Genomic DNA, 14,538 nt, shown 5'->3' with positions numbered 1-14,538 from the left:
GCTCGACGGAGCCGGACGTCACCACATGGCGGCCATCTTGTTGCGGGAGGCTCTCTCACCCATAACATTGTGTTGGTAGTTGTAAATAACCATAACTTGCTCAATTTTCAACCGATTTTGAAACGGTCTGGTTTGTTATAAACGTCAGAGATGTAGTTATGACACTGCATAAATTATTAATTTTTTTTAGAAAATAACATAATTATTCATAAGTACACAGTGTCATATCTACATCTCTGACGTTTATAACAAACCAGACCGTTTCAAAATCGGTTGAAAATTGAGCAAGTTATGGTTATTTACCACTACCAACACAATGTTATGGGTGAGAGAGCCTCCCGCAACAAGATGGCCGCCATGTGGTGACGTTCGTCTCCGTTGGCCGGCAACGCGGCCGAGATATCTAGTGTTCATATCTGTGCTTCCAACCTCCTGCCCCCTCCTCCCCCACTTCCTCCTCCTCCTCCTCCTCCACCTCCTGGAGCCCCCTGGTTTCTCCCTTGGCAGGACCTCCAGCAGTATAGCACACTCTCAGTTTAGGCTCCTGCCTGCTCTTCTGCCCCACTGCCTGTGCTGCACCGTGCCCCATTGTGTGTGATAACAAACAGATGTTGTGGAATTTCCTCTGAGCGGCCTGCCAGTGACAGGCCCGCTCCCTTGTCTGCCAGTGTGTGTGTGTGTGTGTGTGCGTGTGTGTGTGGGGGGGGGGGGGGGTGCACTGGCATATACAGTCTGGCAGTGAGGTTGGCCGATGTGTGCACGATTGTTTCCTCCGTGCACATGTGGAAAATGTTTGTTTTCCAAGTTCACCAGGCGTTGTGTGTGTGACCTCTGTTTGTCGTGGTTTTAACTCAACTTAACTTATTCAAATGAATGTGTGTTTGTTTTAAGTAAGAGCTGTGTTCATTTCAACGGCATCGCCTCACGGTTTGTTTTTTAATCACCGACAGATTGCAAACGCTCACAAGCTCCTGACCAGATTATTTTTCCCCCCTCTGCATGGAATCCGAAAAACACTTTAATTCCTAACATGTTTTTCATCCATACTTTCAACTGATAGCTGCATTTTGCACACAAAAAAACCCCAACCAAAAAATATATAAAACACTAGGTTATTATTTTAGCTAGACGTTAATTGGAATTCACACCATAGTGCTTGTGACATTTTGATAATCGCACTATTGACTGTTATGTCGGACAAACACTCTACCAAGTTGAGTGAGAAAAAGAGTGGGCACGAACATGATAATTTAAACAGCGAGATTCATTCACTCACTTTTCATCCTGAGCACAGAGTGTCACAGGAAGTTTTTTTTTCTCTCCCTTTCATAAGCAAGACTGGACCGACTGCTAATGCAAGTTAAGACTTTCATTTGCGAAAAATAACTGCAAAGTATTAAAGGATTAATTCACACAAATAGGGAGGGGGGGTGGGGTGGGTAGAAATGTATTAAAAAGATGATTATTTGATTGGGAATGATGTGATTTAAAGAAACAACTGAGAACTACTTTATATTTTTAAACAATATTTGAAATAAGTAAAAGTCATCTGAGTTTCTTATGTGACACCTTTTTAGAATTACAGTTTAATGACACACACACACACACACACACACACACACACACACACACACACACACACACACACACACACACACACACACAGACTGAGCCAAACAAACTACTTTTTTTTAGTTTTTACAACAGAATCTTAATCGTTTCAGGGAGTTGACTTTGTTTCTTTTAAAATGGCGCGTGTTTTTTTGTGTGTGTGTGTGTGTGTGTGTGTGTGTGTGTGTGTGTGTGTGTGTCTGTGTGTGTGTGTGTGTGTGTATAACAAGGTTACTACATCCAATGCTTGTCAACAACCAGTTTAATTCTGATGGTGCAACACAGCCTCCTTCTTTCAATGCATGAGCTCGTGTACAACATAACGTTAAGCGGGGAGATGCATATTCATTGGCCGACTCTCTCTCTCCTCACAGGAAAAATGCCTCGCTGCCGTGCGTGCGCGTGTGTCTGTGGGTGTGCGTGTGAAGGGTTACTCGGGATGAGCGCTCTCGTTTTTAAACGTCCTGGATAATGAACAGATGCTGCAAAAATTAGGAAAGAAACATCGACTCCTCCCAGCAGTGGCACTTTGGCCCGGTGAACTGGCACACGGGCGCAGGCGCTGGGTTGTCCTCTCCGGAGCTCCTGGTGCTGCTGCTGGGGAACATTAAGGGACTTGGCACGGCTCTCCTCCGCCAGCCTGCCAGCCTCCATCTCTCCATCTTCCTCTCCCTGGACTGTGGAGGGAAGAGGAAGAGGAGGTGGTGTGGGAGGGTCGGGGAGTATTTTTTGATCGATGCCCTCTCCCACTGCTGCCTGACTTCACTTTGGCAAATGCAATGCAACTTTCCCGTTTTTTTCTACTTTGCTGACGAGGCCAAAAAGAAAATAGAGGCCTTAAAAGGATAAAAGTGTAACAGAGCAGCAGAGAGGGCCTCAGGGTTTTTCATTCGGCGGTTTTCCATAACCCGAGCCAGCACTACAGGCCCGCAGGTTCGATTCCCATCAGGTGCTCAGACATAACGAGTGCACTCACAGGTGGAGAAGTGTAGGCCCGCACCTGCCAAACGGAACATGTTGTGTTAGGTGGTATTTTTATATTGACCCTTTAAGACTGGGCAATGCATGAAACTAAAACATGCACCACATCCACGAAATACTGAAATTGAATCTCAATTTATTGCCTGATTAGGAATTATTTTAAAATAATATTTCACGCACTAAACCGTCATCCGGTCCTCCATTACCTAAAATAATATATTTTGCACCATAGTCTTAAAACGAGAAACTAATCGAGCTACAAGTGATAAATTAAAATATAATTTCTACATTTAAATTTAAGATGTTTTCGAAGATATATCATCTTAATTCAGATAATTATTATTTTTCCTAATATTCCACCATATAAACACATTTTTCCGTTGTAAAAACACGTTCAAAGACTGTAATTAATTATTGAATGCATTATTGTTCTGCAAAATCACCTTTTTATAGTTACATTTGCAGTTGTTTTTTATTAAAAGTTTAATTAATAGTTTAAAAACTCATGTTGGTATTGATTAAGATCTAACATACGAAAATGACTTGTTCCTCTAATAACCAAACTTTCAAAGCTGGTTTTATTGGGAAACTTGATTCTTATTAAACAAGCTGGAAGGATTATTACGGGGAAATTATTGGTAGTTTTGTAATTTGCTCCAAAAATGAAATGAATGATCCTCATCTTGTTTTTCCCCCTGTTGTTTAAAATAATTTTTTTTTTAAATTTAATTGATAATCTCTCACGATCAATATTTAACCCACACACAGGCCGTAAATCCGTGCTGATTCCCACAAAAGTTTTTTTTATTTTTCAGAAATACGTTGGAAAATAAATCTTGAATTAATCTGTTACAAGTATTGGTATTGGTGGAATATATTGGTCACCATTGCTCGCCACCAAAGTGTGTGTGTGTGTGTGTGTATGTGTGTGTGTGTGCGTGTGTGTGCGTGTGCGTGTGTGTTTGTGAGTGTGTGTTTGAGTGCCTGTCTGTCCGCATGCAGCAGAGAGCACCAGGGAATTTTTGGGGAACATATGGGTCCCGGGGCAGCGCTCCAAACCCAGCCGGGGTGGCAACGGCTGCCCCTTGCACTGTGTCACGTGTGTGTTTGTGTGTGTGTGTGACGTGTGTGTGTGTGTGTGTTTTTTTGTATCATTTGATCATTGTACGTTAAAGAAAGATTATTATGTATATTAACCTTTCATATGTGGTCATTTAACGTGTGTGTGTGCGCGCACCACGGGTGCGTGCTGTTTACAATACATCAATAAACATACAGATTTAATTGATTTAAACAGATAAACCCATGTATTTATAATGCCACATAAATCCATTTTTAACTGTATGACATAAATATGAGATTCAAAGTTAAGAGGTGAAACTGTGAAAGGGGAGGGGGGGTCGACTTCATAATTTATATGTAATGTTTAATGCATTGTCAAAGCATGGAAATCAAAAATGCCATTTATACATATACATGTTTAAACCTTGTTGTTAGTGGTGTTGAAGATGTGTTGTTTTATTCACAGGATTAGAAGAGAAATAAACTTACACTTGCAAACTTTTTCAACAAGTAGGGCTACAACTTAATCAGTGCTCATTCCAGGAATGTATTATGTATCTAAAAATATGTATTAAAAAACTGAAGGTGTGTTTCCTTTTTTATGTGTTCGTGCCTTTTTCTTTAACGGGTCAAGGCTTCAATGACGAATTCTGGCTTGAAACCAACAGATCTGCAGAGCGTCTGTGTTCCAGAGATGTTGGTGTAAAATGTAAAAAGTGTTTTCTGTCTTCTGAAGCATTGCGATAATAGTGAATTATAAAGTATTGCAGTACTATCGTGTTTACTACAGTACATGTCTGGATTATTGTTTTTTTTACCAAATGTTTTATCTCAGGACTGGGGAGCAGCTGCTCTCCATGGTGCTGAAACCCTTGTCTGCCTCACATCGTGTCTTAAAGGTCAACACAACATGAAGAGGACAATATATGTATTATAAATATGACCCTGATCACCTTGTGAGTACAGTGTTTGGTCTGATATTTTGTATTTCTTTACCAGCTCGTCCAGAGTCTGACCAGTCTGTACACTGGGTCAATATTTGCATAAAATTTGTTTTTCCTCCTTTAAAACCTGTAGTGAAAATCTTTCCATATATTTTAAGACACTGTTTTGTAAGTGCGAGGTGTCTGTCGAGCTGAAAGGAAAGATGCATTGGCACCATTTTAATTCATGGGGAAGATGGGCAGCACTGCCCTCTCCCTCCTGTCCCAGTTTAGATGAAGGCCCCGAGGCTCTGTGAGGAACTCCTGCAGGTTGTGGCACCAGGCCCGGTCCGCCTTGGATTATCCAATAACAACAATGATGTAGGGTGCAGGGTTATTCTGTGCAAAAAATCCTGTTCATTTTTTAATAATTGTAATGTCCTACAAAGACACGTGACTGAAATATTCACTTCGATATAAAGAAGTGTTTTCAATTTCCAATTTTCAATTTTCAATTTGGAAATGGTAACAGGATGCAATGTGTGTTCGATAAGTGTAAAAAGCAAAAGAAGGTTTCACAGTCTCATTTATTGTCATTTTTATTTTACCACACAGTTGGTTGAATACAAAGTTGAAAGACTTGAATTTCATGAAAAAAAAAGATCAGCAAAACATAGGATTCCTTCGTTTTCACAGACTATTAACATTAATTACAAAAACAACACAATAAATACGTGCAATAATAATAATAATAATAATAACTTAACAGAAGATAAAATTCAAATAAAAACTTAAATATTGAATCAATTTTTAAATTAAAATACAGTGCAATGGCTCAAGTAGCAGAATACGAGTAAATAAGTCAAAAACGAAAATGAGAAAATAAGTTGATTTCGTTTCATGTATATGATTTTTTTTAGAAGTTAAAAGATTTTGACGAACCCAGCCAGATTCGTTGGGTGTTAATTCAATTGTGCAAGCCTGTGTGTGTCCGTGTGTGTGTGTGTGCGTGTGTGCGTGCGCGCACCCGTGCGTGCAACAGCAGTGCTGATGAAACACACCCAGTGTCTTCCTGGGCCTTGCTGCCTCGCTCTCTGGTCTCGTTGGGTTTTGCATAGATGTAAAACAATTGGATTGATTCGCTGGAGAACAGATTCTTCTAAAACTACCCAACTAGCACATTTAACTGGGTGCAGCATTTCCCACTGCAACTTCTTTACATTTCACAATTTCAACTAAACACACCCTCCACTCAAAATATCACACTTACAGACGAGTAGATGTGATTTGCATTAGCTTGGTAATTGATTTATTCCTATTTCTTAAAAAATCGCCGCCAGTGTCAGGGTGCAGCTGCAGCCAGTGATGTCGTGGTCAATAAATAAGTGGCTAGACTTTGACTGCCAGTCTTCAAAAACGCAAACAACCATCAATACAAACACACTTCACATTTTAAAAAACATTGATGATTTGAAATTCCCTCATATTCAGGGGCCTTGTGATTTGTTAATCAAATTTCCTCTTGGACATTTGTGTCAGCCTTTTAAAAGCTGGATAAATTGTGTTGCGCAGAATGAGACTGGATTAGATGGATTGTCCTCCACTACATCCCTGACTATAGCAAACCAATGGTTCAATATTGAATAAATTAATGGAGAACACCAATGATAACATCTCTCCAGAATCTCTATGTCCTGGTGCGTATACGCTTGTCACAAAGTGTGCCGTCGGTAGATTGTTGATTGCAATGTTTACGCTCAATGGGGCTTCTCGTTTTTAATTGTGAAAAAACGCGTTCAGTTCGTCGTACGCCGGGGCCCGTTCTTGGTGTAAGTGCATGTCGTGGTAAGGCAGGACGTTTTCAGAGTGAATGCCACTGCGGGCCCCCGAGGAGCCAAAGACCAGGTTGTGGGCCCCGCTGGGCCTGGAGCCTGGCAGGCCGGAGTAATGCATAGAGTAGTGGTACCCCTTCTCGTTCTCGGGGGACGCGGGGCCTTGGTGCTTCACAGAAAAGTTGCCATTGACGCACAGTGGAGGGCTGAGAGGCGCCTCGTACTCGGGGCTGTTATACTCCGGGGATCCGCCCCCAGGGTAGCCCGACTCGTAAGTGGAGCAGTAGCCGTGGGTCCTGAGCGGGAGCGAGTTCGAGCCCGGCTGGCAGTGGGGGCTGGACAGACGCGCGCACTGGTACGGGTAGGAATGCATGGAGAAGGAGCCGGATCCGTACCTGCTCCCGTCCTGACACTGCTGCTCGGTCAGGAAGTTGCGGGAGTTCAGCTGCAGGCACCCGGCCACCAGGTTGGTCGTGGGCTGCGAGAGTCCCTTGCACAGCGTCTGCACGTAGGACACGAGGTCGGGCCTCTTCCCAGCGCGCAGTATCTCCGACAGGGCCCAGATGTAGTTCTTAGCCAAACGCAGCGTCTCGATTTTGGACAGTTTTTGCGTTTTGGAGTAGCAGGGCACCACTTTACGCAGATTGTCCAGCGCAGAGTTCAGGTCGTGCATGCGGGTCCTCTCCCGCGTGTTGGCCTTGGTCCGTCGCACCTTGGAGCGCTCCATCCGGGCCGGGGTCATTTTGCGCTTCTTGGGGCCCCTCTTCTTGGGTCTCTCCCCCCCGGTGTCCTCTCCGTCGTCCTCTTCATCTATTTCGTCGTCGTCGTTGTCGTCTTCCCCGTTGTGCTCGGACTGTGACAGGCTGCCTCCTCTCAGGTCGGAGCCGTCCATGTCCTCGTGGGTGTCCTGGTCCTCTTCCTTGAGCTTGGGATCGTCTCCGTCGCTGTCGTCCGCCCAGCCGGAGTACTTCTGCACGTCGGGAAGCAGCGAGGGGTCACTGAACAGCCTCGTCAACATTGTGGCTCTGCAAGAAAGGAAGATACGTGTTAAAAAAAGAGACCTCACAAGCTCCGGGAATGGACAATATCTATGAGTGTTTATGATGAAATTAAGAAACCCATCATTATGACTCCACAGCAGAAGAAAACACTGTCGATTGAGGTTAAACTCACTCTGGCGCAGATCCCCATAAAGACCCGAATATTGTCCCTGTAGAAAAACCATTAAGCTCCACTGAGGAAGTATTAACTTCCCCATGAAAGGTCAATAAATCTCGTTATTAACGTGGCCACTTTTGCTCCTGTTTTTCTTAAATTACAACCCTGCTAGAATTATTTTTACTTCAAGTAGAAAAAAAGGTGTCAACTTGGGAAAAATTTAAAAGAGGGACCATAAATAAAAATCATCCCCTAAAGCTTTACGCCGGTTTACAGCCAGACGCATCCCCATTTAATTCCCTGCTGTCATCCGTGTGCCCTGTCGCGTCCTCCCGCAGCGGGTCCCAGCGGCAGGGGCCACATTACAGGTCCCAGGGGGGCCCCCACTTTCACTCCTCCTGACGCCCATATATATATACACTCCTGGCTGCATTCCAGCACTATTCATCCACACCCGTGCACCTCTCCTCGGAGGAGGCGAAAGAGGACTTTATTTAATTGATAGGCCGTGTCGAGCTCCGTTTAAAGTCAGGGCGGATTATTAAAATAAGGCTTATGCACAAATCCCGACTCAACCTGTTAAATAACTTAGAGGCCAATTTTAATATTATGGCCTCTAAATTACACTGCTGAGAGGAAAGAAGGCGAACAACTAATAATAATGATAAAATAATAATAATTATGGTAAAATATTTCGGGGAGGGAAAAATCACTATTGGCTCAGCTGTAACGAACCACAATGAAACCATTATTCGCCCATTAACTGCCAACAGTTAATTCAATTTATATGCAAACACGATTTTTAATACGTCTGAAAATGAATAAACTAAATCGATAAGCCTACCACTCGATCAGTAAATGCAGTGCACCCCTACAAAAGCATACGAGTTGATCTCTGACAGCTTCAATAAGCCTCCATTGGCTTCCTCCTTAACACCTTCCACTTCCCATCTATTATTACAGTGCAGCAGCAGCAGCAGACACAGACCTGCAGCCCATCCTAAGGTGGGCTGTGATGGTTGGCTAATTATCTCGGGGGGTGTGCCAGGGGCAAAATCTAGTTTTTAAATCTCAGGCTCAGGAGGTTTGCTCAATTAGGAGAGTGGGAGAGAGGAGGAAAAAAAAAAACACAACAACGTTTAATTAACAGAGCGTGCAGTTTACACGAAATAGATTTCACACATAATTCAGTATGCACGAGTGCATGATTTCGAAGCACTTTTTTCCCCTTAACCCTTTACAAATGGAAATCGCTTGTACCCCTTTAGCCCTCGTTAAATATAAAAACACAACTCGTTTACGCACAGAAATCCAAAGCGGTGGAGCTCCGCGCATTTACTCCACTGCACCGCCAACAGCGAGTGTGGTGTTTATTTAAAAAGACAATGTTATGACGGGAAGGATTGCCGGGAGATAAAAACTGCACAAACAGAGATAAATCACAGCGCCTGTCACAGTCAATGGCGCCGTCCCACCCTTTCATTTTGCTCCGAGGCTGAACATGCAAATCATCGACAGAACCTTCAATAAATCTCTCGTTAGGAGCGAGGACGTCCAAAACCCTCCACGGGGACTCCTATCTTGCATCGTCTCTATTTTATTGTTATTCGAGGTCCAAGCGCAGGAATCTGTGAAATCAAATCAGTGTCCGGTGAGGTCTATATTCTCAGCCTGCGGTGGCGACTCCACAATCTTCAGCACTTGCTCCCGGTAAACGATCCCCGGAGGAGTGAGAAGGACCCGAGCGCTGGATTTGAGATCTTAGCTTTTTCATAATCCAGGTAGATTTGGACGTCAAAAGTTGAAGGGCACGCGGAGAGGGGGAGAGAGGGTGAGAGAGAGTGTGAGAGAGGGAGAGAGGGGGGAGAGAGAGAGGAGCCTGTGCATGAAGCGCGCCCAAACCGAGATCCAATAAACTGACAAACATGGACGTGAATGTTTGTGGATCCAGTTTTTTGGATCAGAGAAACGTGCCATCACCTTAATAGACACTGAAAAGAGTCACGGATGACAGAGCAAAGTCACTGAGATAAGGTGATATGCCCATTGATTAGCCCTTTACCCTGCAGATCATACGCACTAAAGGTGATTTAATCCACCAACGCACGCTATTAAAAGTACAATAGAATTATTTGCACATAAAAAACAACCTTGAATGATTATACATCATTATTAGATTAAATGTCTCCTCCATTTTGGACCACCGTGCACTTCTGCATCCACATGTATTTATTGTTATTATTCTAATATTATCTAAATGTTGTCTGTGTTCCAACTTACCTCGTCTCGAGCTCGTCGCGGGGCACTGGAGGGTAAATAATAATAATTATAATAATAATAATTTTAAAAAAAAAACGCGCTGGAGTTTCAGACCATCTTCAGGGACCTCCCGAGCGAAGCAACGCTCCTCGTCGATGTGTGTAGGTGCAGGCAGCGCGATGGTGCCTCTCTCTCTCTCTCTCTCTCTCTCTCTCTCTCTTTCTCCCCAGTGCGCGCACTCCAATCACCCGAGCTCGTGTGCGTCCTGGCGCGTCTGTGTGTACTATATGTGTGAGTATGCATGCATCTATGTGTGTACGACTGTGTGCGAGGGTGTGTGTGGCAACTGTGAGCTACCGGGGACGGGGGGTTACATACCAGCTAGGGCTGCGATGCCAGCGCCCATATGGCTGGCACGTCACCGGCAAGAGCCATCACATGAGAGCCCGGTGATTGACATGCGCCCGCATTTGCCCTCCCGGGGGATAGAGAGACACAGGGACAGAGAGAGAGAGAGAGAGAGAGAGAGAGAGAGAGAGAGAGAGAGAGAGAGAGAGAGAGAGAGAGAGAGAGAGATGGTGGTGGTGGAGGAGGAGGTGGAGGAGGAGGAGGAGGAGGGCTCCGCCATCTGTCACCGCGCTAGCGCTCACACAGCCAGAAAAAAAGGAGGAAAAACAGAAGAGAGAGAGAGAGAGAGAGAGAGATAGAGGGAGAAAATAAAATGGTGGAACAACAAAACTCATCATTGCTGACCCGAGCTGCTGCTTCCCTGGATGTAGGCAATTTGTTTCAGTCCAACCTGTGAGTTTTCACCCCATTCACCTGCCAGCACTCACCATGCGATGCAATGCAGAGCACATAATGGGAGTTAAATAGAAACGTCTGAGTGTGATCAGGTCGATGCAGATCTTATAGACTCGCTATATATACGTATATGAGTGTTGCACGCCTCAGGGTCATGCGTGAAGTGCCTCTATAAGCTATAAAATCACCTCTATATGCATTGAGTCACAGCCCAGCAGATCAACTGTGACCTCCAGCCCCCAACAAGAGCTGCTATAAAACCACATCTACCAAAAACAATCACTCAATAAGCTCCTGTCAAAGGCTCTTTCCTCTCAAACAAGTTATCAGCCATAAGAGGATCATGTGATCGCACTAGATGAAGTCAATTATGACATTACATCAATTCGCTCTTCTGCAAATGAAAGTCGGGTTGCCAGGCTCAGCCTCCGCCGCCACAGCCCCGGTTCAGAGGCAGCGCGGGGGGGCGAGGGGGGATGGGGTTGCATTATAAGTGCATTAAGGCCGTGGAACAGAAGGCATATTGTTTATTTATTTACCTAATCAGATTATGCTTCGATGTATTCCGTGGAAACGACAAACCCAAACCAATTGTGATTTGTTGTGTGGGCACAGCAGCGGGCGCAGATGACCCCTTTGCCAAAGAAACATCTAATATTAAGTATGCTCTGCTGCATGCATGGTGTTAGTGTTTGTGTGTGTTTGTGTGTGTTTGCGTGCATGTCTGTTTAAGCGTGGCGATCAAATGTTTACTGGTAGCCGTGTCCGAATGCGTGAGCTTTGCCAGAGCTGGTGATCACAACCTGCAGTGCTGAGTGAGCGGTACCCATTAGAGAGCGAGAGAAAGGGGGAAAGAGACACAGAGATTGACTAGAAAGAAGGGGGGGGAGAGAGAAAGTGAGACCCAGGTGTGCATGCCCACTAGGGATGTATGACAAATTAGGAGAGGGGGGGGCGTAGCTGTAGATGACAGGGATGCTGGTGCTGGTAGGAGCTGGCAGAGGTGCCCAAAACATCAGTGGCTTAAATGCAAGAATTCCTTGTCAACCAGCGTCCTTGTCCCCCCCCACAGTGGTCTACATCAGTGGTCTTCAACTGGTTTTGTCCCAGAGATCATTCTGACTAGAAAGTAATCCTCGGCCCACTGATGTGCCTACGCACGCGTGCCTACGTGTGCATGTGCGTGCGTGCATGTGGATAGAAGGAAGTTTTAACATTTGGTTTTCCATGTTGGTTTTATTTAAAAACCTCAAACAAATCTAGAAAAATCTGTGTAAAAAACAACAAAAACGGTTGATTTTCAGTGCTTAAGAATTGAAAACAAAATTAAAATGCAGTTTTTAGTTGTACTGCATCTCAGAACCGTATGTACATCAGTATATAACGTTCTGACTTAAATGTACAGACATGTAGCTGACAGAGAGGAAGAGTATTCTGGAAATGAGTTGAAATATCAAAGCGAATTTCGCGGACCCCCTGCAATGCCATCGCGGACCACCAGGGGGTCGCGGACCACCAGGGGGCCGCGGACCCCCGGTTGAAAACCCCTGGTCTACATCATGCATCGTGTCCATCCCAGCTAGGACATGTCTCTATTTAGCCGACATTAGTGGAGTTAATGTGGGAGAAATGAGCTCAATGACCAGCAAGTCCAACTTGGCACAAAGACGTGTGTCGGGCTGTGGGGAGCAGGGACCTGGAGGCTGAGGAAGAGCTGAGAGAAGCTCATCACGTCCTTGTGCCTGGCTCCCCCCCGACGTCTCGTCCTCCGCCGCCGCAACCCAGGGGGCGTTTGGGGGGCCTGCAGGGGGTCATCCCTGGGGTCACCAGTGGTGTGGCAGCTGTGGCTAGGGAGCGGTGATGCTGCACATTCACTAATGTGTCCCATCCCTTATGGGACGAGGGGAGGGCAACCTGGCACAACCCCAACCCGTGGTGGGGTGATTGTGTCGGTGTGTGTTTGTGTGTGTGTTTGTGTGTGTGTGGAGGGACGGTGGAGGGACGGTGGAGCCAAATCAGTGCCCTCTCCTAACTCAGCTGCACTGGCAATTTGGGGAGATGCGGGCACGGCGGCCATGGGGGGGTTGATGCTCCTCAACAAGTTCCAAACAACCTTCAGGTCACCTTGCCAAAATAAAGGCTGAATGTCAACAGTGTGGCTTCAGCCAGCGGTGAGCTCAAGGCGACTCCCGTCAGGAAGGCTTGGATCTGATATTGAGACGCTGAAGGAGAGCTTGTTTGGAATGAGGATCTTTCAGAACGACTTTGCATCCTGTTTGTTTGCGGATTAATCTCAACCAAGGCCACCTGCTGTGCTTTTTTTTATTGAGGCTGCGTGCTCGAAATCAAAATGCAGAATTGAGGCCCTTCCTGGTTATGATATCAAAATCCCCATCACTCTTTTTTTCCCTCTCTGGTCAAATGGCTTTTCAAAGTCATCAAGCCACACCTCCTTATACCTTTGTCATCCCTCCTTCCCCCTCCTCCTTCCCTTCCTCCCTTTCTCACTGTCAGACATGTGAGGTGATGACCTGCACTTCACTTGTCTTTCTGGAAGAAGTGCAAACTTCTGCTGGCACAAATATGAAATACAGCACAATCACACACACACACACACACACTCACACACACACACACACACACACACACACACACACACACACTAATACACTCACACACACACACACACACACACTCACACACACACAGTCCCACCCACCCCCACCAGACTCCCGGACCCCATCTGCACTCTCCTCTCTCCAGCCCCCTAATTGCATATGCACAAATGCAAATGCCTATTAATTAATTACTTGACTAATTAGTGCAGTGGTATTTTAGAGCGATAAATCAAGTGGAGATGGGGCAGGAGGACGGCGGGGCAGGAGGAGGAGGCCGCGCGGAGCCTCGACAATGAACCCACCGCAGAGGGAGTGCTCCCACTGCCCGGGTCCCACGCGTGGGTGTGTGACTTGCACGCAGGAGCCCACGAAGTGAAGCACGGCTTAAAGGGTCCTGCAGAGGTGAGTGGGTGAGGGGAGTGGAGGAGGCCTGATGCCTGTCCTTCCAGAGAGAGAGAGAGAGAGGAGGAGGAGGAGGAAAGGAATCGAGTTGCACATGGGATGTGACCTCTGCTCCGCCAATTGTGTTGGCACCTGGCTCGGGGCCAAACCTGAACGCTCGTTTGCACCTCCTCTCACAAAGGAGAACCTCCACCATGGCTGCTCCTGAACACTGATACCGTAAAGCCGGTACAATAGTTCAGTGCGCATAACAGTTGGCATCGTTTACGCAGTGATACTGATGTGATAATTGTGGCATCTGTGATTGGGAGGTGAATGGTCCTGGCAGCCGTGCAGGAAAGCATGGGTATCCTTCCATCTATGTGTGTGTGTGTGTGTGTGTGTGTGTGTGTGTGTGTGGGTGGGTGGGGGGGTGTCTGTAGGTGTGCCAGCCCATAGGTGCCCATGGAGATCTCCGGACTGAAATATTCATTCTTGTTTGCTCGCCCAGACTGCGTGGTCCTAATTGCAGCATCAGAAAGCTCCACCTCTCCCTCACGCCTGGCAATGGAGACGAACCTCATCTGGGAGCAGGATGCCCGTGTCAGTGTGTGTGTGTGTCCGTGTGTGTGTGTGTGCGTGTGTGTGTGTGTGTGCGTCCGTTCTCCTTCTTCCGGCGGATGGTGGATCTGTGCTTGGCTCTCTCATCCCTCACTTTCCCGCTCATTCACAAACACCTCCAAGGAGTGGGTCTTGTCATTGCTCTGTCAAATCCATTCATGTCACTCTCCTGTGTGTGTGTGTGTGTGTGTGTGTGTGTGTGTGTGTGTGTGTGTGTGTGTGTGTGTGTGTCAAAGTCTCGGTGTGTTACAGCTCGTCCTCATGCCTCATGCTTTTTGCTTGAAAGCG

The 14,538-nt window shown here is 46.0% G+C and overlaps 1 protein-coding gene across 1 annotated transcript; it reads right to left on the bottom strand.

Annotated features, from left to right (window-relative positions):
* Positions 1-6,353: 6,353 nt before the first annotated feature.
* LOC133023467 (neurogenic differentiation factor 2-like) lies at positions 6,354-10,267 on the bottom strand. Its single transcript, XM_061090504.1, has 2 exons — positions 10,201-10,267; positions 6,354-7,432 (listed from the first exon to the last, which is right to left on the bottom strand). Exon 2 carries the CDS (start codon positions 7,425-7,427, stop codon positions 6,354-6,356), a length of 1,074 nt encoding a protein of 357 aa, XP_060946487.1. The 5' UTR covers positions 7,428-7,432; positions 10,201-10,267.
* Positions 10,268-14,538: the final 4,271 nt, after the last annotated feature.

This window comes from Limanda limanda, chromosome 17 (assembly GCF_963576545.1).
Source record: "Limanda limanda chromosome 17, fLimLim1.1, whole genome shotgun sequence".
In the NCBI taxonomy this organism is placed as follows: Eukaryota; Metazoa; Chordata; class Actinopteri; order Pleuronectiformes; family Pleuronectidae; genus Limanda; species Limanda limanda.
Note: the sequence above shows the minus strand (reverse complement) of the source record. Positions and strands in the feature narration are given on the sequence as shown.